The sequence below is a fragment of the Sylvia atricapilla genome, chromosome Z (genome assembly GCF_009819655.1).
Source record: "Sylvia atricapilla isolate bSylAtr1 chromosome Z, bSylAtr1.pri, whole genome shotgun sequence".
Lineage (NCBI taxonomy): Eukaryota > Metazoa > Chordata > Aves > Passeriformes > Sylviidae > Sylvia > Sylvia atricapilla.
The window spans coordinates 79,946,353-79,971,141 of record NC_089174.1 but is presented as its reverse complement, the minus strand read 5'-3'; the positions used below and the strand labels follow the sequence as shown (position 1 = coordinate 79,971,141).

General features: G+C 38.7%; 1 protein-coding gene across 1 annotated transcript in view; it reads right to left on the bottom strand.

Annotated features, from left to right (window-relative positions):
- Positions 1 to 8,055, bottom strand: part of MAST4 (microtubule associated serine/threonine kinase family member 4) — a 198,992-nt gene extending 190,937 nt beyond the window's left edge. The window contains exon 1 of the mRNA XM_066339021.1: positions 7,947 to 8,055. Coding sequence (XP_066195118.1) covers positions 7,947 to 7,997 — 51 coding nt within the window. The 5' untranslated portion in view covers positions 7,998 to 8,055. The remainder of the gene's footprint in view (positions 1 to 7,946) is intronic.
- Positions 8,056 to 24,789: the final 16,734 nt, after the last annotated feature.

The window sequence follows — 24,789 nt, the reverse complement described above, 5'->3', positions numbered from 1 at the left end:
CTGCTAAGAACAGTCAAAGAAATTTTAATTGCCTTATAAGAACACCAAGCAACACCCTGACCTACTGCTGCTCACCCACACCACACTGGGAGCTCTCACCTGGAGGTTACCAACACCTCACACTTCAGATTCTGAATGCAGACAGAAGTACAGACAGCGGTTTTCCTACACTTATCACATTATTCCCCATGCCCAATTTATCTCTGTCTATTTTAAAGACAGAGCTGTGACTGAAATTATTTTAAACTCTCATTGTATACTTCTCAGACTGGAAATCAAACCAATCAAATTAGATTTGTATACGAGCACACACACCTCAAGCAAAGGAAGACCTCCTTGCAACTTGTGGTTTACTATTTCCTCATTAAATGTTAAAAACTACAGATGCATCAGTGTTTCAATTAATATGTTAACTGAGAGACAATGAATTCATGATAGTTTCCTTTTCGTGACCAGAGGGAACAGGAGACAGCATTATGGTTAAATTTTCCTCAATCCTTCCAAATGTCAGTTATTTTTCCAGTTTCTTCCTGCTCTTCATGCCCTTTCTAACCTCTTTATTCCCCTTCCATTTCCACACCTATAAAAATCTTTAAAGGACTTGCAGAAGCTTTTGATCTAAGGCCAAAGAAATTCATCATTATATTCCTGAGTTTTATTCCTTGTTAATCACAGATTATCATTATATGCAGTTATCCCCTAAGTAAAGTCCAACAACAAGCCAAGAAAGTTTTATTCCCAGAAAGGCATCTAAACTTCAAATACTATAAATGATTACACATTGATTTCTCCTGGTCATATAGTTTACTGCCAAACATCACTACTCCTTTGTTTCTCATGTGGCCAATTCTACCTGGGTGAAAAGTTCACAGCCTCACTTTTGTAACACTTCCCATCTTTCCCACTTTCCAAGTGATACCAGCAACACAATTCTAGATGATATTTTAAGATAACCATCACTAACACCACACACAGACAACTCAAATGTTACAGCAGACAAGAATAAGCCCTTATTCAGAGCCACTGCTAACACAAAGTAAGAAGCTTCATTCTAGAGATGATGCACTGTATTTAACCCAGCTTACTGGTCTCAGCCGTGTGGGTCAAACAAAAATCTAGAAGAGCAAAAGCATCCTCAGCTGACAAAGACTTTAACAGCCCTAGATTCTTGATTATCTAGAACTACAAACTGGTCGTAGTGAGCCTTTTCACCATTCAGGGTAAGTCTCTCATGAAGGAAGAAGACTATTAAATGAGACATCTGGAAAACAGAAGCATGGTTCAGGCAAAATAGGGATGTATTGCTTAGGTCCTACATGTATTTGATCTCCACTAATTCTGTACCATTAATAGGATACAGAAGAGGGTTATACCCACGTTCAGCTCTAATAAACTGTGCAATAGCTCCTTTCAGTTCTCTCTCATGCTCAGTACATCCTGACAGCTGGAAGCTAACTGAGGCTGATGGGAAGTGACCTACTTCACCACAAAGAGGGTATTTTTGAAAAACACACTGCATATGCTCACAGGACTTTTTAACCTATGCTAGTCTTCTCTGAGAGATGATTATTTTATCTACTTTTCCTATTATTCTTTAGCTAATGCCAATTTGCAGCCCAAGCTGTGTTCTCAAGTCTGAGAAATCACAAGCTCTCTCTGGGAGAAATGCTAACCCCAGCCATCACCATGTCTTCAAGTCTGAGAAATCACAAGCTCTCTCTGGGAGAAATGCTAACCCCAGCCATCACCATGTCTGTATTTTATCCACATACAAGAACAAGCAAGAAAAGTATAAGAATTAATAAAGCACTAGTTTTTAATCAGATGACTTAGGAAAGGATTCAGTATCTAGAATTCTGTCAAGCAGCTGAATCTACAGTTTTCTTTTAAGTTCAAGTACACCATGACTATTTTGAAAACAACGACAGAACCAGGTAGAAATGCATTGATATTTATGACTGAGAATACCCAGTCACCAACTTCTTGCATCAGCTTGTCAAAGTTATAGTTTCACAGCTCTAGACCAGGTCTATTCCAGCCTTTTGCTGTGTACAAATACAAACCACATAGGCATATCCATAAAGATGCATGTTCACCTCCCTCTTGCTACCACTAAATTAGATCTATCTACTGAATTAGAACTGCAATTAAGTATTTGTTAAAAGGCAAATACAGAAAAAGAAATATGAATGAAAATGTATATTCATGGGTAAGGAATTAATGGAATAAAATACACAAGGGAAAGAAACTCTCTAGTTTTAAAAGTTGGAAGCAACTGAAGTACAGAAAACCTGCTATCATTACCGGATAATTTTAGCATTTCATGGGAATAAAAACCTCACATTTTAAAAAGATTTTCAGTAATTACTCTTAGATGTTAAGCTTATTGTAAGTTAAACAAGAATACTGTTTTCAGCTCTATACAGTGGTTTAGCATTCAAGCAATTTCCTCAGTTTCCTCAGTGTCTCTGAAGTCTTGCTAACTATTTTGGGGAGATTCAAGATAGCAAGCCAAGATTAGCTAGTTCGGCAATTTCTATTATATAGTTTTTGTGCCTCTCATAAGTGCCATCCTCATACTTGCTCTGCATTAACTTTCAAAGTATTAATTAGCTGCTCACACTCAAACATTGAAAACCTGAATCTCTGGACAAGAACTACTAAAACTTAAAGCAACCTAAGCTTCAGATGCAGCTTTCTTTTGCTTTCAAGGAAGTTTACTTAAAAATAAGTTCAGCCACACCTGATATTTATTAGATAAAACTGACACAGACAATTAAGTGTTTTGAAAAACTTCCTACAATTCCAGCATAAAACATTTAAATAAAAGCCTTTTTTAATTTGTGTGGGTTGGCTAACCACAACTGATACTGTCATTCACTTATCTAACCAATTAGTGCTTCTAAAGAATGTATTTTATTTGTTCACAATCATTTATTATCTATGCTGTAATTTTGCAGCTTCTCAGACAACAAATGGCTGTCTTACATCTGGGGAATAAAACACACAAAAGGGTGTTGGTGTGCTGTTTGAATACATGCAATTACTGGTAGTTAAGTTCTAATTAGCATAATTAGTTTTGAAACATTTCTCATAATAACTGTCAACATTATGTCAATTTAGCTGCAGTTAATGGCATATTTAACAAAGACACACTTACTCATTTTCAGTATTATACTATTTAAAAGAAAGGAAGAAGCAAGGCTTTTTCTGAAGAAGTAGAACTGTTTTTCAAAGACATTGAACATTTCTTATGTTTTGTCCTTTCAGCAATCCAACTTATAAACCAGTACTTTATATAATTAGCCCCCGCCAGTTTCCATAAAACTATTCTTACAAATTAACACTTATAAAACGGCAATAAAAAGCAATAAAAGTACAGATGTTAGCAAATTCAGTCCTCTGTTGTTTTGGGGAAGGCAGTTTGCAGGGGGATGTCAGCTTTGGAGGAGGAAGAAATCAAGAGGTAAATCCTCTAAAAAATAAAGTAGTATGCTTTAGAGAAGTAGCAAATCCTTCAAGTCATACCTAGACAAAACATCCCTTCACTGATTAGTAGGAAAGGGCATAAGCCATTCACAAAGGCCAGTTCTACTGCTTTTCTGGTTTGGATGTTACAAGAAACTATTTCCAAGAACCAAAAGATGATCCATTATTAAATTAATAATCATTCCACTGACATCTTTCACATTTCCAAGAAGAAATCACATGCCTTTCAGAGCTGGATTTACTTCATGCTGTATATTCATCTCACACAACAGAAGGAATAGCCAACCTAAACTCAATACCTGCCATAAAGCTGAAATAACACATCCAGTCTTGACTGAATTTAAAAGGCAAGTGTATTACAATCTAGATGTTTCATCTGAGGATCGTCGTTATAGTGTATTTTTATTAAGTGAATATTTCATAGAGCAAGTTACCATAAAGTACTCATGAAATATGCTCTCAGAAAGCTCCCTGGACTGTGAGAAACCTTGTGGCACAAAGGATTTTTTTATTTATATAAAACATATAAACAAAATGAAAGACTTCCTGCTCCTTAAAGCAAGAGATTTTTTTTTTAATTCAGAAAAAGCCACCATAGAGCCAAACAAGCAAAAAATCAATAAAACCTATAACAGGACTTTGACACACAGCCATGACAAAGCCAAATCTGAAGAAATTTTGCCCAATTAATTTCAGCAAATTATTTTCATTTATTCATCTACATTTACCAATATGTATCATAGAGACACTTTATTTTGAGGTTTCCATTGTTTTTATACATGAAGCTAACTAGAAAACATTAAAATCAAGAATTAAATTCAATCTGTGTCACAGAAAATATCTTTCTGCCTAGAACAGTAATTATTGCTCAGTTTCAGACTTGTTTCATAAGTTTAAACATATCAGGTTATTACCATGAGAACTTAACAAAATTGGGTTTATTTCAATTCATTTTGAAGGATTTTCCAAAAATTCTCACAGTAATAAATGGAAGTCAAACCAGTTAGTTTACAATGGTATTTGAAAATACTTATGGAGTGGGAGGGGACTGCTAGAGCACAGGAGAATGACCCCTAAACTTTGGACACTGAATGAGGCAGCAACTTCAGGTCAACTCCCAATCCAACCTACCCTGAAAAGATGCCTGAAGTCGAGTGAGATGACTGACAGTCTACAGTGCAGGGAGTCAGATAAACTAGCTCTACCACGCCTTCCCTACACTCCTGCAACACTCAGCAGTGAAACACACACTGAATTGCCTTCCAGGAGCACATATTACTGACCGTGGAGAGGAAGAGACTGACCAGACCAACATGACTCATAAAAACATCCTAACGCAGAACCACTTCTCAACCCAGCTTTCCCTTTCTATTCAGTGTTGAAGACTACTGCATCATTTTCCTCATGTTTTTAAGTCCACACTAATTCTCTGTGCAGACTCCCATCATCTGTTTCGCCATCACAGAATCGGTTGTCATGGAGGGTTCCAAATGCTCCTGACAGATATTGAAGAGCTGCCAGAAACTGAAGCTACTAAAAAGTGTCCAAATGAGGTTAAAAGGATGGTGAAGGGCCTTGAGGGGAAGCCTCATGAGGAGACTGAGGGGAGCCCACTGCAGTCACATCTTCCTCATGAGGGGAAGAGCAGAGGCAGGCACTGATCTCTTATCTCTGGTGAGCAGTGACAGGACCCAAGGGAATGGCCCCAAGTTGTGTCAGGGCAGGTTTTGGCTGGATATCAGGAAAAGGTCCTTCACCCAGAACGTGGTTGGGCACTGGAACAGGCTCCTCAGGAAAGTGTTCACAGCACCAGCCTGAGAGAGTTCAAGTGTTTGGATAATGCTCTCAGGCACACGGTGTGATTTATGGGGTTGTCCTCTGCAGGGCCAAGAGCTGGACTTCATGATCCTTTTGGGTCCCTTCCAATTCAAATTATCCCGTGATTCTGTGAATTAAAGGTCCACATCAAATCCAATACACTACCCACTCATCACAAAATGAACCTTCTCCTATACATCTTCAACCTAATTCTGCAGGTCTACATGGGAACTGTACTTTTAATTTATAGTCCAGCTGCCTTTATTATAAGATTGAATCATGCACAGCTATTAACCTCTACCTAAAGTAACACCTGCAGCTCATTTTCTATCAATATTCTGTTAAAAAAAATCTATCATTTCCCACAGAAAGGTTTTACTCCTGTGAACCAGTGTGAGATTTTGCGAATTTTTAATAAATTATTGACAGAACAAGAAGAAAAAATGCATGTTTTTTGTGCCCTTTTTGTAATTGCACTAAACACTAGCATGTATCTTTGTATGACCTGTTCACTTGTCATTCTTGTCTATACTGGCTCACAATCCCTACTCAGTCAGAACCATATCAGCTGAATCTCAACCCAAATTAGAATGATCAATTCTAGTAAAAAAAACTAATAACAGGCTAATCATTTTTCAGATGAGTGAGACAATACATTTACAGTAATTTCAAGTCAGACTGTGAACAGCTACACAAAATTCTTCAAAAAAATCTCTTCTACATAAAGGTAACCGCTCTCCTAAGTCTGATTAAAAGCGCCAATTACTAAAATCTAACAATAGGCCTCCTAAATTCAACTCTGCCAAATTACAGAATTGAGGGGAAAATAAAAGCATGCAAGGAGAGGGAGTGATCCCTAACTTATGGCCACTTTTAAGCAAAGACCAGAGTCCTTCAAAAGCCTGACAGCAAAGTATTTGCCAAAGGAGGCTTGAGAAGAGCTCTGCCTATGTGACACTAACATTAACCTCCTTAGGAGGCAAGTCTGATCAGCAGCTCCAGATAATAAATAAATACTTCTGAAGAACCTGCACCTCCACCCTGTGCACAATCTGCTCAGATCTGCTTAGACGAGTCCTGCATGCTTTTGCACCAGCATGAAAGAAACTGCAGTCAGACACAGATAAAAGATGTGGAGAGACAGGAAGGAAGAAGTATGTAGTAGACAGATATGCCATTAAACTACATAGGTGATGAATTAAAGGGCCTTAAGGAAGAAAAGCTGACTAAATTTTTCATTAGTCTATTGTTTTATGACCATTTAAAGCACTTATTGTCAAAACACTGCTGGATCTTCCTGTAGTTTAAGCATCACAGCAAAACAAAAACCCAGTACTGCTAGCAGCATGCCCCCTAATAGTTGTGCAGGTAGAAACAGACCATCAAACAGCAACATAGCCCTTTTCAAATTTAGTTAATTTGGAAGAAATACTTTTTTTATTCCAAAATATTGAAAATAAGAAAAAATGTGGGTTTAAGGCAATGCAAATTCATTTCTGACCATTCATCTGCTTTCTTTTTCATTTCAATATACATAATCCAAATACTTCAGTCACAATTAACAAAATACATAGGATGACACTTAATTCCCTGGAAAATATTAGGGTTCAAAGAACAGAACATCTAACAGAATTAAGTGTTTATACTAAGTGGGGAGTCCAAAAAGCCATATCTGCCCTAAGGAGCCAGAAACAGTACCAACACCAAGCAGAAGCTGGATTAGATTTAAAGGAAGATTTGTTGCATTTGAAGTGAAATACTACTTCAGACAGATCACGAAGAAAACAACCATCAACCTATCAATATGATATGAAAAAGTGTCATGATGATATCTGTTCAACACTGGCTGACCATAGCTGCCTTCAACCTGAATACTGTGCTTAAAAAATCCAAAACAAGACACAAAACAAGCTTCCCTTAGAAAGTAGATATGGATGAACAAAGTTTTAATGACCAGCAAAAGGCAGGAGAGGGGGGAGGCAAAGCACTAATATTTTTTTTCTTTCTTTATACAAGAAATATATTACCATAACTCTTTGAAGAGAAGTATAGCCTAGTGCACAGGGCCCTGCATTAAATTTCAACACTTCTCAAGGTACTAATATACTGAAACACAAAGCAGTAAAATAGATGTTTGAAAACAAAAAGCTGAAAGTTCAAGTGTATGATGCACCTCTCCCCCTTTCTCTTCCCTTACCATTTTATCCAAAGGACTTAATTAAACTCATGCTTCACACATCTATGCCCTCATGAGACAAAGTACTTCAGGAAGTAGAAACAGATATTGATAGAAAAGAATGTGCAGGAGAAAGGACAGTTGCCTTCTACTGCATGACTTTTTTTAAAGGAAAGAAACCATTTAAATGCAAACAGCTATATTAATGCAACATTCAGCTCAGGCTTTATGCAAAATCCAGTTACCCAATTCAGAGTTACAGCTACCATAAATGTTATTCAGCTACACTCAACATATTAAGTAATGCTGTGTGTAGGCATGCATTAGGTACTTTAAAAATGCAGCTTAAGGAGGAGAGATTGGTCTGGAAATATGCTCTGGTTTAATCCCGGTTCTGCCACCAACAGACACAGAAATACCATTTTTTGGGCACATTTATAGCATTGAAAAAACAATTACTCACCAAGCTAGCAGTGAGTGAAGGTGCTGACTGTCCAAGTGTTTGGTAGCGCATCCGAACAAGGTTACTGGTCTCTACAGGTTGCCACAGCTGCTGTCCAGTTGCACTAGGAAGTAAATATTTACCTGTCAAGATCAGAAAGAGTGAGTTAAAATATGAGATGCTGCAGTTGAAGCAATGCAATGGTCAGTTTACTTTAACACTCTTGCCACTGTAAAACATCCTTCACTGCAGCTCTGACCACAGATCATTCCAACAGAATTCCTGCCATTCACTTGTTAGTCCTTCACATCATCCTTCCACTAGATACAGTTCTCTGTCCTCAAAACCGTACCTTTTTCCTACACAGAAACACATTTAACACAGCAGCAACCAATGCAAACATCTAGAATGCTAGTTCTGAACCAAAAGGAACTTAAACTCTGAAAGCCAGCCAAAAATGAAAACAAACAAACAAAAAAAAAAAGTATTAAGAAATGTTCCTCTATCACCCCCTTGAAGGAATAAGGTTCTGAGTCTGAGGGACAAAGTGAGATTTACTGGAATAAGACACCGTGTGGATAATTACACCATTTTGTGGACGAGGACTATTCTTGCTTCTATTCCAGAATTCCTCATAACCTACCTAACATGCATCACTCAATTCCCAAAAACCTTTATCCAAGTGAGGGGAGATGCCCAAGTGCAGCCCAGACATTCATTCCCTAGGAGGGCTCCCACAGGGCTCTCAGTGCCTGTGCTCCCTAAACACTTGTTTCCTGAAATTATCAAACCTCACTTCATAAATCTTGTCACCTCAAGACAGCTATGCAGCTATGTGCACGACCACTGACACAGGATGTGTGCCCTGGTAAATCAGCACAGATTTGCCAAGAAATCAAAAGCCTCAGCTTCATAACTTTGTTTTAACAGTAGATTCACAGTCAATTGCTTAAGTCTCTGGGAAGTGACTGTCTTGGAAGTCAGAAGTTCCCAAGCAGCAGCACAGGATAGTCTTTTAACACTTTCCAATTAGTCTTCCAAATGTGCTATTGTTCTTTGTTACACTGGTAAAGCGGAACCCATAAACATTTTTTCACCCAATTTGCTAACAGCCTGCCCAAGACAAGAAGAAAAATGTACAACAAAGCTGTGGTTTCTTGGCCAATTATCTAGGATAACATTTCCCAGAACTGGAAAACCTGAATTAATTTCCCATCTGCTCTCTCTGCCTCCTTCCATGAAATTTTGCTTCCCTCTTTGCATAGGCTCCCATCATCCCCAAGTAAAAGGGTGCCATAAAAAGCTTAAGGCATTGATTGCAATACATACATCTTTGATATTCCATTGATGGCAATCCTGAAATATATCAGCGACACATGCAGTCAGAGAGAGCTTTATATCCCTCATCTCAAAAGGTTAGTTCCCTCTCATCTGTACAGGAAAAAGGGAATTAAGTAACTGCAAAAAATCTAAGTTATACAAACCTTCCACTTAAATAGGTATGTTTTACTTCTTTAATGTTTTCTACATTAAAATAAGTCTATGCCTTTTCTTTCCTTCCTTTCTGACTCTACTTCTCAGACACTCGTAAGATAAAATTTTCAGAAAAGGGGGAAATCAAACATTTCCTAGTGCTGGGATCCAGGTTTCCAGGCTGCCAGGAACATCCAGACAGCTCCAAGCCATCAGCAAAATGCCATCAGCAAAATGCTTCAGCAATATTTTGTCAAGTAGACATACAATACACGTAACTCCTTCAGAAACTCTCCATTAAGCCACTCTGGAAGCCATCAGGAAAACTAAGTTTAATAACTTTTAACTTCATCATAGCAGAATAATATTAGGGCAATTTATCCTCAGAGAAATCAATATTTGAAAAGCAGTAAGTGTTCCCATGATCCTTTCAAGAAAGAGAAAAGGTTCATTCTATTAAACTTTGTTGTAAAACTGGGCAAAATAGCACTCTTTGGTAAACAAGTGCACTTTCTCATAGGGTGCTGTAGTTTAGGAATGGTATTCCCCCCAACTTAAGTTTTCCTAGTTAAAAGAAAATCATAAGCTGCTCCTCTCCCACTCCAGTGGGACACACAGAAAGCAGAGACGAAGGATTGAGGTAAGGACATTTACTGGAAACAGCAATGAGGTAAGAAAATGAAAAGCAACAGCAACAACACAAAAATGTACACAGAGAAAGGGTTATTTACATGCAAAACTGCTCAGCAAGTCCAGGACAACAAAAAACAATGGCAGACAGACCCTCCACCCACCATGCTCTCTCCAGGATCAGAAAGAAACCCATCTCTTCTTGGTAGCAATAGAAAGAGACCCTTCCCCTTACCTCCCCAGCAGTGAGATAAGATGGCAATGGATGTCATTTGGATCCTGGCCTTGCCCACCAGCACAGCACATGGCAGCCCAGAACCCCTGGGCTCAGCCTCCACAGCAGCCAGGACTACAGCACACACCACCACGCACAGTGCTGTACAAAAATACTAACTTTGTCCCGGCCAGAACTAGGACACAGGGGGTTAAAACCAGTCTCAAAATCCACTATCAGACACTAGGCTCCTCCCAGACTGCACTAATATTCATTTCCTATTAATCCCATTTGAGTTCCCCAGGAAAAATGATGGAAGGCAATCATCGGCATTTAGTACACAAATTAACATTGTTTTGTTTAAATCTGGATCCCCAAGACAAAATAACAGGACAATTTAGTCTAGGCAGAGAAAGATGTATGAGAAGTAACTGCTATTATTAATGCTTGTACTTACTTTTTTGCTGTAAATGTGCCCCAGAACCAAAATATGTAGGGCTAATAGTGTCTGTACCTTATCACGTGCAGGGCATTCTAACAGCCACCTTTACTATCTGTCCTCTACAGTAATCTCCATTTTACTCTGCCTTTATCTTGCTCAGGCATCTGAAAGAAAGTCCACGATATCTTGATACAGAGGCTAGAAGAGATGCAATCGTACACAACAACAGAATCTTGTATTAAGCCTTTCCCTGAACTGTAATGTTTTGCCTGACTGACAAGAAAGCAGAGCGGATTTACTCTAATACTATAGTCAGTATTATCACTGTAAGAATTCACTTAATATTTCATTAATTTTCCTGCAGGATTAGTATCAAGAAATAATTTTAAAAATATTAGGGGTGTCTGTTGAAAAGCTAAATTAGGCAGTAAACACTATCAAAATTGCCAGTGAAATCGTGAGCATGTGTGATTCTGGAATGATCTCTCCTCCCCTTTTCACCCCCAACAGGAGCCTTGAAGGTACCACAGTTTTCACAAAATACTGGAACTAAGGCAAGCAGACTGTCTAAAACTCCAGTTCTTCTTTTCATAGTGCACAGGCTTTAAACACAGAGATGGCATACAGGAAAAACACTTTTTAGAGAAGCAAAATTAGCCAGGCCTTAGACAAAAAGATAGTAACAGATAAATCTCTTACTGAGAACAGCACTAATCACTTAGCATTAAACCACTACACGGTAAAACATGGCCTACCCAAAGTTAATCAACTCTCCCTCAATTCCTCCAATAATAAAAAAAAAATTTAAAAATCCCCTCATAATTTCCACTCCCCCTTTCCTTGACATTATAGCACTCCTATACCTTTCTTGCTATAGTTTCATTCATAATTGTATACTTTAACATACTGCTTTTACACTTTTTTCTCTTAACACTTGAATTTATATGTGTCCACACCTTCCCTGGTTAAGCGATTTCAATGCCGGTATTATACAAAAAAATCAGGCTGATTTACATCACCCTTTTCATACTGCATTCATATGTGCCTTCAAGTTTAACGCTCCAAGCAGCTACTTTCCTTTTTAAGTGAACTGATTCATGAGGGATTCATGAGGGACTGAGAGGAAGGCTTCAACTCCAGCTCAACCCTTCCATCTGAATTTAGTATTCTGGCCCATATACAGCATGTAACACTGACACACTGGTAGTAATGTTCATATTACTTTCACAAGCTGTTGATACTGAGTCATCCACTGATACAGGTCCCCTACTTCTGTCCTCTTCAATTCCAAAATGGTCACTTGCTCTGTGGAAGCTTTGTTGGTACCTTTACTTCCCTTCCTTGTGCCTGAAATTACCAGGACAGCCTCAAGTAGCTACACTGGAACAGCATCACCTCCCATACATGAACGCAATCCTCGTTAGATGAGCACATTTATCAAAACATATTTTGATGAAGGGTGGTTTAAATTCACTATGTAATGGCAATAGTTTAGCATTATTTAATAATATTATATCATTGTTGGTGAATGTAGGTAATACATCTCTGCAGTTCAGGGGCATCTTTCCCTTGAACATGCCTCTTGTACATCTAGGTTCATTTGTAATGAGTATTTTTTGAGGTCCGAATAGAATCGTTGTTTATTCTTGTTTCTATTGCATTCAGCATTTGTTGCACAACTTACTGCATAAGGACAAAATTACTTGTGTAAGGACAAAGACTAAAACCACATACATTTCCACAAAAATCAGTCACAAAAGGCAGGCTTTGCTTCATTCTAAATAGGAAAGTCTTTCCTACTGCTGAAGTACTACTCTCCTTCCTCTGACCCTCTCAAATACAAATTATAATAGGACGGCTGAGAATTACTGAATGAGCTCAAATCTAATACCTAAAAATCTTCCACTTTCAGTCACAATTTAGAAATAACTTTGTTTCTGATGATTGAACAACTGTATATGATTAAGAAAATGTTTTGGCATCCAGGTAAGGTTTTACCTTTATAAAAGTAGTTAGGATGGTGTAGATTGCACTGCTAAAAAGTCTGATTTGTAACCAGTCAACATGCAAAAATAAATACAGCAGAAGCATCTTGAAAGTTTTTGATAGAAATCTTTTTGGTTAAAATAATAGAAGCAGTTTTCTATTACACTACTGCTAGCAGAAGACAGGCATGTACTTTGCTAAAATGGAAGAATCTGAATTTGAGCTGACAGCAACTGTAGACACAATTAGTCCAAAGCAAAGCTGTGCATATGATTACAGTGTACCACGGACTTACCAGAAGTTAGCATCAATGTTTGTGTTAGCTGCTGTGAAATAGCAGCTTCCAAAATAGCCCCTTGCCATCTGGACATGTCTAAGGCAAGGGCTAAGAAATACTTATTTCAACTAATTATCTTGTAAATCCACTACTGGTATTCATGATGTAAATGCAGAACACTTTTTAAAATTACAGAAAGCTAGATACTTCTCCCTCACTGGTTTACTTAAAAATGTAACTGATCTTATATCAAGAACCTATGCTCTGGACAAGTCAGACTTACCAAGCACAGTTTCAAGTGGGTTGCTCACTCCACACACCTCTTTTTGGGGACCCTTAGGAGCATGAACTACCTCAGAGCAACAGCAACAAGCCACAGAAGAAGAGAAAACTGGACTCTACTGCAGAGCACTCTGAAAGATTTTCTGAAAAGAAACACAGGTGCGTACTGTTCCCTCTTCTTACCCCTGACAAATTTCCAAACACAAAAAAACCCCTGGGTTCATTGACAGGTTCATTGTCTTGATGTGAACAGAAGGACTGAAGCCACCACCTAGCACCAGGTCACCAGAGCAGCAATGGCAGTCCTGGCATATCCAAAGCAGCCACTGATACCAGATGATAAATTGCCTACATCTGGTGAGCTAACACAATGCTTCTACTCCAAAATCTACTGGCCTATGGAACTGCACAGTGTCCACTGTGTTAAAAGGAGAACTGGATATTCACCAGCTCCCGTGCCCTGCCAACTCAGACAGGTCAACTGGAACACCACAATCTACAACCACCAGGGACCACCAGAGAAACCCCCTCCAGGACAGAAAAACACATGCATAAAGGGGAGGAAAAACATGGTAATGATTTCAGGGAAATGATTATCATATTCTGGGACAATCAATCAATATGTATGTGAAATACAGTGTACCAAAGGAACTTCTCTGTACTCCAGAATGCATGGCTTTGGGGAAAGCTATTCCCCTGTGCATGTGGCCAAATAAAGAATGCTAGCTTCTTAATGCTACAGTGGTGTTTAGAAACTTTTTTATTTTACCAAATTTTTGGTAACACCACTGCCACTCACAAACTGCCTGAGCAGCAGGAAGTGAAGACCAAAGCTGGAAGCAATGTTCCACCACTTTTACCATCACAAATAAGTGAAAGCCTCACTCCAGGTTGAAACACTCATCTTAGTATTTGCTAGGTTCAAGTTAGGGCACTTAGCTTTACTGCCTCAAATAACTGAACTCCTGCAGACATCCCAACTGTATGAAATTATGGGGCACTGTAAATTTTAGGGTCTATTTTCATATCTGGGGGCAGGGAGGAGGGTTAGAAAGGTTCCCATTAGCTGTTAACCAGAAAGTAAGAGTGGATGGATTTGAAGTTATCACAAGGAAACTTTTTAATATTTTGCCTTATTCTGTTGTAGCTGCACCAACTTAAATTTCAAATTATTACCAACATACAAAAAAAAATTAATAATGTCTCATTTATTGCCCAGAACTTAAAGGAGCATGTTTTGCATATTACTCAGCCACACATGGTTGAAGCTAATGAATAATGCCACTTTCCCAGTCTGATGCAGGAGGTGAAATTTTCCCTTCAGTCAATCTCTCCCCTAAACATAACATTATTCAGGTGAGCCTATAATTACAATTGACTCACTTACAATTTCTTTTGTTACTGTAGAAGAAGCCTTCGTTAAAAAATCCTATTACACTCACCATAGCTCTTTCAGTTTTTGATGTATTTCGAATCTCCTAAAATGCTCTATATTTGGTTTACTTTCTAAAATCAGATGAAGCAGTGACACTTTCAGGCACATGGTGCAATTCTTTGGGTCATCCTGAGCAGGGCCAGGAGTTGGACTCATTGATCCTTGTGGGTTCCTTCCAACTCAGGATATTCTATGCTTCTATGATTCTGGCTGGCAATGCACGAAATAAAGGTGGCCAGCTAAAGGCAAAAATTTGGGGCGAGATTATGAACTTCAAACAACACAAAAAAGCCACAGAAGGCCTACCTTAAAATTTCACCAGCATTGGCAGAATTGGAAGCAGAAAAGGACACATCCAGTTTTGGACCACAAACTAGTAGGATGAAGGCTTAGATCTGTATCCAAAAATACATATATATAAAAAGAAAATGAAGCCTAACTACAAAGCCATGCAGAATCAAGCCTGTTTATAAATCAATTACCCGGAATAAGTCATCACATCCCAGAAATAATGGCTCGTGCTTGGAACAAAATTCTCTCACTGATAGTCATTTAAAAGACAGTAAAAAATTTTGCTGATAAGGAAATTACTCAGAGTTCCTTTGCTCACAGATACTTGCTGAAGTTATATTGACTATCTGCAATCTATTATTGAAGTACTGTGACAGCAAAATAGTAACTGAAATGCATTTGTGATCAGCAGCAAATCTCCCTACCTTTAACTAGATCTGGAGGATAAGGATAGGTTTGGGATTTTCAGTTTTGTTTGTTTGGCTGGGTTTTTCAAGTTTTCCACACCAAAAATACCTAACTCAACAGCACTGTTAGCCAACCAGTGACAACAATAAGTACATGAAAAAAACACCCTACAGATTGAAGTTGTCATTCATTACACTACTTCCTTACCTTACAACTCTACCGAAGTACTACTCAGCAAAATAATTAGTTGGCAACATTTATCAGTGAGCTCAGAGATGGAACACTCTACTGCTTCCTTTTCTTTATCTTGAGAACAAATAGGTCCTTTTCTCATCATTCTAACATGCAGTTCCAAAACTTGCAAACTGCTAGTCCATTCTATAACACAAACATAATAAATAGGTATATTATCCCACATCCCTTTCATCCTTTTTTACAGCTTACACCTGCCCTAGAAAAATTTCAAGGTCTAGTTCTATAACTCTGTTAACAGTAGGAAAAACAGATAATTTAAGATTCACACTGCACACATGATGCTACAAAAAGCACATTAAAACTACATGCCAGTGATAAAGAGAGAGTTCCTTTCAACTTATAATCAATTTTGCAAAAACAAGAATCCTGAACACCAAGAGATCAGAGATAGCTGATACTGGCAGACTTACAACAAAATTGTACCTAGAACACAAAGGACCTCAAAAATTCACTGTTCAGTTCAAGCATTATGTAAACAACTGCTTCAATCAGTGGCAAATACTCCTAGCTCACAACCTTCCACGAGCTCAACATTTTGGGTTTTGCTAACAGAATTTACAGTAAGAAACAAGCATCTCCCATTGCACTATGAAGAACATGCCCAGCAACTCATAATTGACTTCAAGACAAACATGAAATGATGTGTTAACATGCTATTTTCTCTACAGTATCCACTGTGATCCCCTCTTTTGTCTCATGAGTATGTTGTTAGGCCCCATAATTAAATCACTACATGCTTATAGAAATTTTTCAAAAGGTGAAGTTTCCCAATAGAAAATCCTGCTCCAGTTTCCACTGAAAAACATCTATAAATTTTTCCATTCAGGCTGTCAACCTTCATTCTAAGGATTAAGTACAGCAAGGCTTTTCCCCTCTTCTCAATCATTTCTTTATACATTTATGCTAAAGCAAGTGACTTGGAGAAAGCAAGTATATGGTCAAGTCATTTACTTTACAACATCCACTAGAGAGAGACCACAGGGAAAAAAACAGGGAGACTTAAGCCTCTAGGAGTATAGATCGTGTGTTTTTGATGTAAAATTACAGTTCATTTATAAATATGCTGGAGTCAGTTTTGCACTAATGAGCTCAGATACTAGCAACAACAGGACTGCAGCTTCACAGACCTCAGATTTAGTTAATCACCTGATTAAATACAAGCATATACCTAAGTCCAGGCAAATTCTTTCATCTGTGTTTCCAACAGTTACACTACTGAGCACACTTGAGCCAGCTAATTCAACATCTCTTAGGGTACTTCTTAAGGAGATACAATTCAAACTTCAGAAATTTAACATGAATATTGATTTTCTCCACTTTTTGTTTTTCCACTATGACAAATGACTCTTAACAATTTTCAAACTGCTTTTATAAGTGTCCCAAAGAGGGTTAAACCCTACTTCTCCCTCCTTCAAAACTGGCAGCTTGCAAACATATCTGCTAATTAGGTACTCTACTGCTACAGTTTGCTTTGATCTCAACAACAATCAACTTCTCATGTTCTGATGATACAAGCACGATTAAGCAGCAATCGAGGAGTTAAAGGCAAAATAATGAGACAGGAATACAATATCTTCTGTTCTCATCTCAGTCCATTACATGGTGCAGACTCCAGACATGTCAAAGAATATGGAAATTATCTTGCTATGTGCACAGGGGAAGTAAAAATCAGCTCCACTATGCAGGCTGATTGAAGCCTTAAATGATGAAGGTAACTGACAATGACAAATATAACCGCATGTCATCTCAAACGCCAGTGCACCAAGAACCATCTAAAAATGCGTATTTCATAGCAGAATCTATTTTCTTCATCTGGAGAAGACAGCTTTGTACTGAATGCATTAAAATCAACCAAACAAAAACCCTCCACACTGCATTTCCTCAGCCATGTAATTATAGAATAGATTGCTTCTATCTCTTTCTACTAATTCTGGAGTAAGTTTAACACCTGGCATGGTGCTTTAAGGAAACCTCTGAGGAAGGCAATTGAAAAGACTGCCAGATACGCTCTGGGCAGGTAGGGAATGAAAGAAGCATGCTGTGCCTGTGATCCTGCACACATGGTGCTGAACCCCCACCTCTGCAGCCCGGAGCCCAGGGGTGTCAGCACTGCTGGGCTCTGACTCTCCCTCTGCTGCTGCTGGGCACAGCCAGAAGCCAGCTGCGGCTGAAAAGGCTTTCTGAACTGGCAGCATCCAGTCCTGACAGGCATCACAAAAAAAGCCATTCTCAAATACTTCTGCTCTTATATGCGGGAAGTAAAATTTCTTATTAAAAGGCACATTTGGTAGAGCTGTGGCACTGGCAGTCATTCCCCTCACCCTACAGCACCCCAACTTCTGGGGGTGGGGACAGGCCAGCAGAGTCCACCAACCTGTATCCCAGGATACCAAGCTGCATCTCCGGAGACAGCTGTGAAATCATAGGGCTTTTTATGGAGTGGTGAAATCATGTATTGTATTTATATATTCCTGGTGTAAATATGTGTAATTTCTTACATAACAGGAAGAAATTCTGATTAGGTACATAGGAAATACAGAACACTTCCTCTTATCTACACCAAGAGGACATCAGTAATAGAAATAACCCTTTTTTAAAATGTTGCCATTAAAACAATCACATCATCACTAGGACAAGCATTTGTATATTATGGGAAGGTCCCATTCCCAAAGAGGTTTCAAGGTACAAGTCACATGATGGTCCAAGTTCAGTTTTCCCCATTCACCAAGTTGTACCAAATAGTTGACACTGTACGACTTAATGAGCTAATCTCCATTTTCAACAGTATTAATGATAATTTATACAGTCCAACATTTGTGAAAATTGTGCTACTGCCAATTGCTCCTCTGTATGAATGGGGAAAACCTCGTCTTCCAAGTCCTGCCAGCACATGCCATGGATAAGAGAACAGCTTGTTTTTCATGGTCCATAAAGCTGTTGATCTTTCTGCTAATTAGTGTTAGCAGAGTGATGAATCGTTGAAGCAAAAAACAGACTGAGAATTCCCAAATTCATTTCAAATCAACCATAGATTAATTATACGGGAATAACAACAATTGCTGAGCATATTTGGATGACTGATGACTCAGAGGTGGAAAGCTGATCAAAGCAAGAACATTAAAGAAAAAAGCATATAAATCACAAGGTTTTTTTTGTTTTAGCTCTTCATGATCTGTAGACAATACAGAAGAACATGAAGTGATTTTACTAATGTAGAGTGCTTTAGGACCCCTGGATTAAAGATTCTATAAAATGAAATTATTATGTATTATGTTATCTGTACTTGTGTAAGATCAGTGTAAGCCTAGCAGGTAACAGCCCTACCACAGTTAGACACAATTAGCCCACCAGGAAATATTTTCCAAGTAGTTAGTGATGAGATTACAGTAGATGAGATAAGAAGTTCAAACTATAGGCAGCTAAAGTGTATTTTTTTCTTTATAAGTGACAGCAGAGCTTATCAGTATAGAAACAACTGAGCTTGCTGCAGCACTTTCCAAAATACGACTTCTCCCCGGAAATATGTTCTCATATCTTTCAGAAGTAGAAAGGGAGATAGCAATCTCCAGATGCTGCACAGCAACTGAGAAGACAGAACAGGGCTGCACTGCCCATCTCAGGGCAAAGTGAGGAGCAGCAGTGAGACATGAAAGTAAGGGCAATTTGTTTTGCTTGTCTAAGTGATTTGCTAGGTTAACCCTCTCCATGGTAAAAGCTCATTTAATTTCTCATCCTTTCACATTACCTTCTGCCATGGATTCGATTTAAGAATCTCTGAACACAGCAAACTAAAATCTGTAGACGATTTAAGCCAAAAACCTTCTGACTATAGACAGCCCTTTGAAGTTTGTGGAGATCAAGAAAACCAGCCACCACAGAAAAGCAGCTTTTTAATTAAACATCTTTTCTCCTGATTCGAAACAAGTTTTAAAGTCCCAGTCTGTGTATCATTAGAAATCCTTAAGAAGGCAATCTAAGGCTACAGCAAGAGGCATTTTAAATACATGTGTATTAAACAGATGTCTATTGTCCCAAGAATAGCAGAGTTGATCTCACCCAGCCATGCTTTCCTCTCCGTTCTGTCTAGCACACCTCCAATGCCCCTGCACCCAGAGGGCACCAGTATTCTTCTGAAGCAATCCTCTTTCCCCAACCTGACCTAGGGCTATGAAACAAGCAGCTACAGCTCAGCTTTGTGGCAGGGCTTATCCAGCAGCTCAACAGCCTGTGCAAGGATTGTGTTTTACACTTTCTGTGACACAAGCAGAACTTCTAAAAATCCAGTTTACTTCCCAGACAAAGAGTGAGGCAAGCACTGTTATGGGCATGTGTTCATGCAGGAAGGGGGGAATCTGAAGCACGAGGGAAGCTAGGACACAGGAGAAGAGAAAAGGGTAAATACTGATTATAGTGTAAAGTGACCATGTTACCCAAAACTTTAAATATAGCCTGTTGGAAACATGACCTTTCAAATTAAAAGATGAATTGGTCATAAGTTACAATCAAGCTCTTTTACTCTGTGATTGTTTTATCTCATTAATTAATGCTTATGTTTAGCAACCACAGTTACAAAATATTATTTTTCATCTTGTCTTTCTATTAAACAAGACTGTTGGCAGTTCACAACAAGAACTATTATGGGAGATTTGCTAGTTTCATAGCAGGCCACATGCTATTTTCATTCCAAACTTAGTCTCTGTTTTTCCCAAAGTCTTCCTCCTTGGCAATGAATATTAAGGAAAGCAATACTGTCACAACAATTATATAGAATGGGTTTTTCCAAAATATAGTAACATGGTGTGTCCAGGAACCACTATTAATTTATTTCATTGGACAAACTTTAATCAGTGGTTGAGTAGGAATCTTCAACATTGATTTCATTTTTCTTCTACTTTGAGATGCATTTTTTGCTTGTCACTGAAAACAAATGTGGTTGCTGGATTGCCTAAAACTGTGCAACTAAGGGGAAAAAATTTGGCTGTAGTTTCCTTGAAGCTGTGTCAGAAATAATTTCAGTCGCTATCCCAGCTCTGCAGGGATATCCCACCTTTCCAGCCCTCTTCCCCCTGATCACCATGATCAGTACATCATGATCTACTGATGACCCAACATATCCTTCTCAATTTTTCTCATTTTAGTACAAAAAGAGTTTTGTAATTTCCTTCAGCCAATTCAGTACAGTAACTTCTCAGTAACTGTGACCTTTCCGGTTTTGCAAGTCTCATTCAATATACTGCAACAATATAGATTTTATTCCTTCTCATATGTCCCACATAGCACTATTCCCTCCTGTAAAGCTCAATCAACTCATTTATTTGGGATCTATTCCCAGAAATAAAGCCCCAATCTATTTACCTCTATTAGTATTCAGCCCTTCAGGAATTGAACTATTCTGTTTTATAGAAACAAATAAATTTTGTTTTGTTTTCACTGTTAATACTGCTTATGCTCTATGGCTCAATAACACTGCGTTTTTAATAGACAAAGGAGAGGGAAAGTAAAATAAAAAGAGCAATTTTCTCTTCTAACATTTGGAGTGAGCAACACACGTCAGCACAAGAATATTCTGCAAATTTCCAAGCTAGGAGTCTTGTCTCTTGCTTCACTTACTCCCACCTACTGTATTTTAGGAGTTGCACATTTTTTAATAATAGAGGCAAAGACTGAACTGTAAATAATTTCCCAAACTATTTTCCAATGAACTGATTCCCACTGTTAGGCTAGCACTTAAAGCTGTATTAAAAGTAACAAAACAGAAGAAAGAATAAAGGAAGACGGTAACCAGTAATAGTGATATTACAGATCAAGTACTTTCTCAAATTACAGGCCTCCAAATATTTTTTCCCCCTCTATGAACCAGGAATATTTTTTTCAAAAACGTTAAGACTTAAATAGAAATTTGGGAGGGAATATGCAAGCACAGAAGTTACCCCTTACATAGACAGCTCACCATTTTAAACTAAGGATTTCTTATACCCCACTTCTTCCTTTTTTTTTAATGACATTGTGCTTCTTGTAGTTTCAAACCAGAGTAGCAAACTACTAAGCATTAAAGAAAACTAAAAAAACCCCAAACTTCAGTATGTTAAAAAAGGTACATAAATACATGACCAAGACAACACTAAAATTATTAATTTCAGATTACTGAACATTTGAAACAACTCTAGGAATCAGTTCTCTATCTGCAGTGGTTTCTTTAAAGCAGTTTTTTAAAAATCCCAAAGAATGTAAAGAACTTTCTGTCATCAGAATGAGTTTGATTAATTTAATCAGTATCATGAAAGCTATTAAGATATTGAAATTATTCTAAGATACCAAAGCCCTAGGGTATTCAGGTTCATTTAAAGTGCATTAAAGCAGTTTAACATCACTGCACACTATATTCCCAAATTCTGACATTAAGCCCTGCACAACATATTGCATGCAGACAAAAAGCATATCCATTTCCCTTTATAAAGGCCTCAAGCAATAATTCAAGCATAAAGACTAGAGACAATGGCAGCAGAGCACAACTGCTGTTTGTTTTTTATTAGGCTGTCTTCTTCCTCTTTATCTGCACAGCTTAGATGGCCTTATTAAAAATCAGTTTTTGAAGACAACAACTCCACTTTAAAGTTAGACAAAAACAAAATTAAAAAACCACACCAGCTCCTGCTGAAAAAATAGCTGTGCTGGCTGTTTTCAATCTCAGTAAAACAGTACTTTGGTTTACATTCTAAGCTTTCAGAATTGTAACGCTCCAGAGTTGCAGGAGAGTTTACTGAAATGGGCACCAAAATTGACACCTGTCTGCTGCAGGTCATTTATTTTTCATGAAAGCCCATATGGATCACAAATACTCTTACACTGCTTCTGAAAGCTTCATAATAACTCACGATAAAAATGAAGTTGCAAGGGAAACAAGAGGTCTTACACTAGTGACACTAAAAATCAGAGCAACAACTATCTGATGATACGATACAAGAAATTCCTTCACATAAACTGTGAGACACTTTTATATTTTAAGTTCTTTAGTTTCCTTAAAGCCCCTTAGGACAAAATTATTTGTCATTTACCTTAAGCCATCTAGGTGATTTTAAGGTGGTGATTACAAAGACAGGTACTGCTATAACTTCTTGGAGCTTCTTCCAGGAAAAGGTTAGGAAAAGGGATAGAGAGAAGTGAGAAAGGCAAATGCTCTGAAAGTACTTTTCAGACACTTACTGCAGAGGAGTCAGCTTTATCCACTGTGGAACCCTCTTTCAACCCCAAGTGAAAGCAACCCTGAACAATTCACAGAATTTAGTGACACAGGACAGTCCTATCTCAAGTAAACACCATTTCAACTTCCTCTAACCTAGATTTCATGCACTTGATTCTAGTATTAATCAACATCATTGAGGCAGATAAAACAATTTCCTCACGAGAGGAAGAGAAGGGGCAGGCACTGATCTCTCATGTCTGGTGAGCAGTTGTTGTGGTTTAAAAACAAACCAAGTAAGAGGCTTTAAGTCAGAAATAAAATTTAATGAGAAGAAAAGGAAAATAAAATAGAATAAAATAAAATAAATACAAAAAGAAAAAAAACTAGTAACAGAGTCAGAATACAACTTGATCAGGGTGATGGAAACAGTCCAGACGAGGTGGTCTTTTTGAAACAGAAATCTTGTAGAAAGGTCTGGTAGCTCCGGTCCTCTGGGAATCCAGTGGGTGAGGGCTGCTTCTACTGTCCCAAATTTCAGCTTATATCCAGGTGAGAATGCTTGGCTCTTCCTCATGGGCGGAGCATCTCACAATGGGATGATGAGTCATGGAAGAGAGCCTTAATGGCCCGTTAAAGAGAGAGATAACTCCCAGAGGGAGTTATCTCTGAGTCATGCAAAAGGCATTGATGGGCCATTAATTGAAGATGGTGATAGAATACACCCTAAACTACAACCCAGGACAATCTACCCCTTATTCTATTACCATCTACAACATGCCTAAATCAATACATTCTTACAGATGAATGCATATATACATACAGAATGAAACCTTACACACTGCTCTCACTTAAAATTAAGTCTCCCTGTGGTACACAACGGGTTTCTCCATCTTTTTGCATTACCCACCAAGTGTAGCCAGGTCCTTGAGCAAAGACAATCTCATGGACGGGTCTGCCTTTGCCTGAAGTGGAATTAATCCAAACACTCTTTCCTAAAATGCCCTTCATGTGTACCACAGGTACTTTGTCTCCATCCACTGTGTGTAAGGGTTCAGACTGGGCAGGACCACTTCGATTGATAGACCCTCGGGTGTTAACTATCTATGTGGCTTTGGCTAAGTTTAGTTCTCAATTTTTGAAGGTTTCCCCACCAAGTGCCTTCAGGGCAGTCTTTAATAGTCCGTTGCACCGTTCAACTTTCCTGGCAGCTGGTGCATGATAAGGAATGTGGTATATCCATTCAATACCATGTTCTCTAGCCCAGGTGTTTATAAGGTTGTTCTTGAAATGGGTTCCATTGTCCGACTCAATTCTTTCAGGGGTGCCGTGTCTCTAGAGGATTTGTTTTTTAAGGCCCAGGATGGTGTTCCGGGCAGTGGCATGAGGCACAGGATGGGTTTCCAGCCATCCAGTGGTGACTTCCACCATGGTCAGCACGTACCGCTTTCCTTGGCGTGTTTGGGGAAGGGTGATATAGTCAATTTGCCAGGCTTCCCCGTACCTGTACTTCAGTTATTGTTCACCATACCACAGAGGCTTCATTCGCTTGGCCTGTTTGATTGCAGCGCAGGTTTCACAGTTGTGGATGACCTGTGAGATGCTGTCCATAGTGAGGTCCACCCCTCGGTCACGGGCCCATCGATATGTTGCATCTCTTCCCTGATGACCAGAGGCATCATGGGCCCAACGAGCTAGGAATAATTCTCTCTTGTGCTGCCAATCTAGATCCACTTGTGATACTTTCACCTTGGCAGCTTTGTCTACCTGCTCGTTGTTGCGATGCTTTTCATTAGCCCGGCTTTTGGGTATATGCGCATCCACATGTCGAACCTTCACGGTCAGCCTCTCTACTCGGGCGGCGATGTCTTGCTAAATGTCAGCGGCCCAGATGGGTTTTTCTCTGCGCTGCCAATTGGCTTTTTTCCAGCGATTCAGCCATCCCCACAGAGCATTAGCTACCATCCATGAGTCAGTGTAGAGATAAAGCC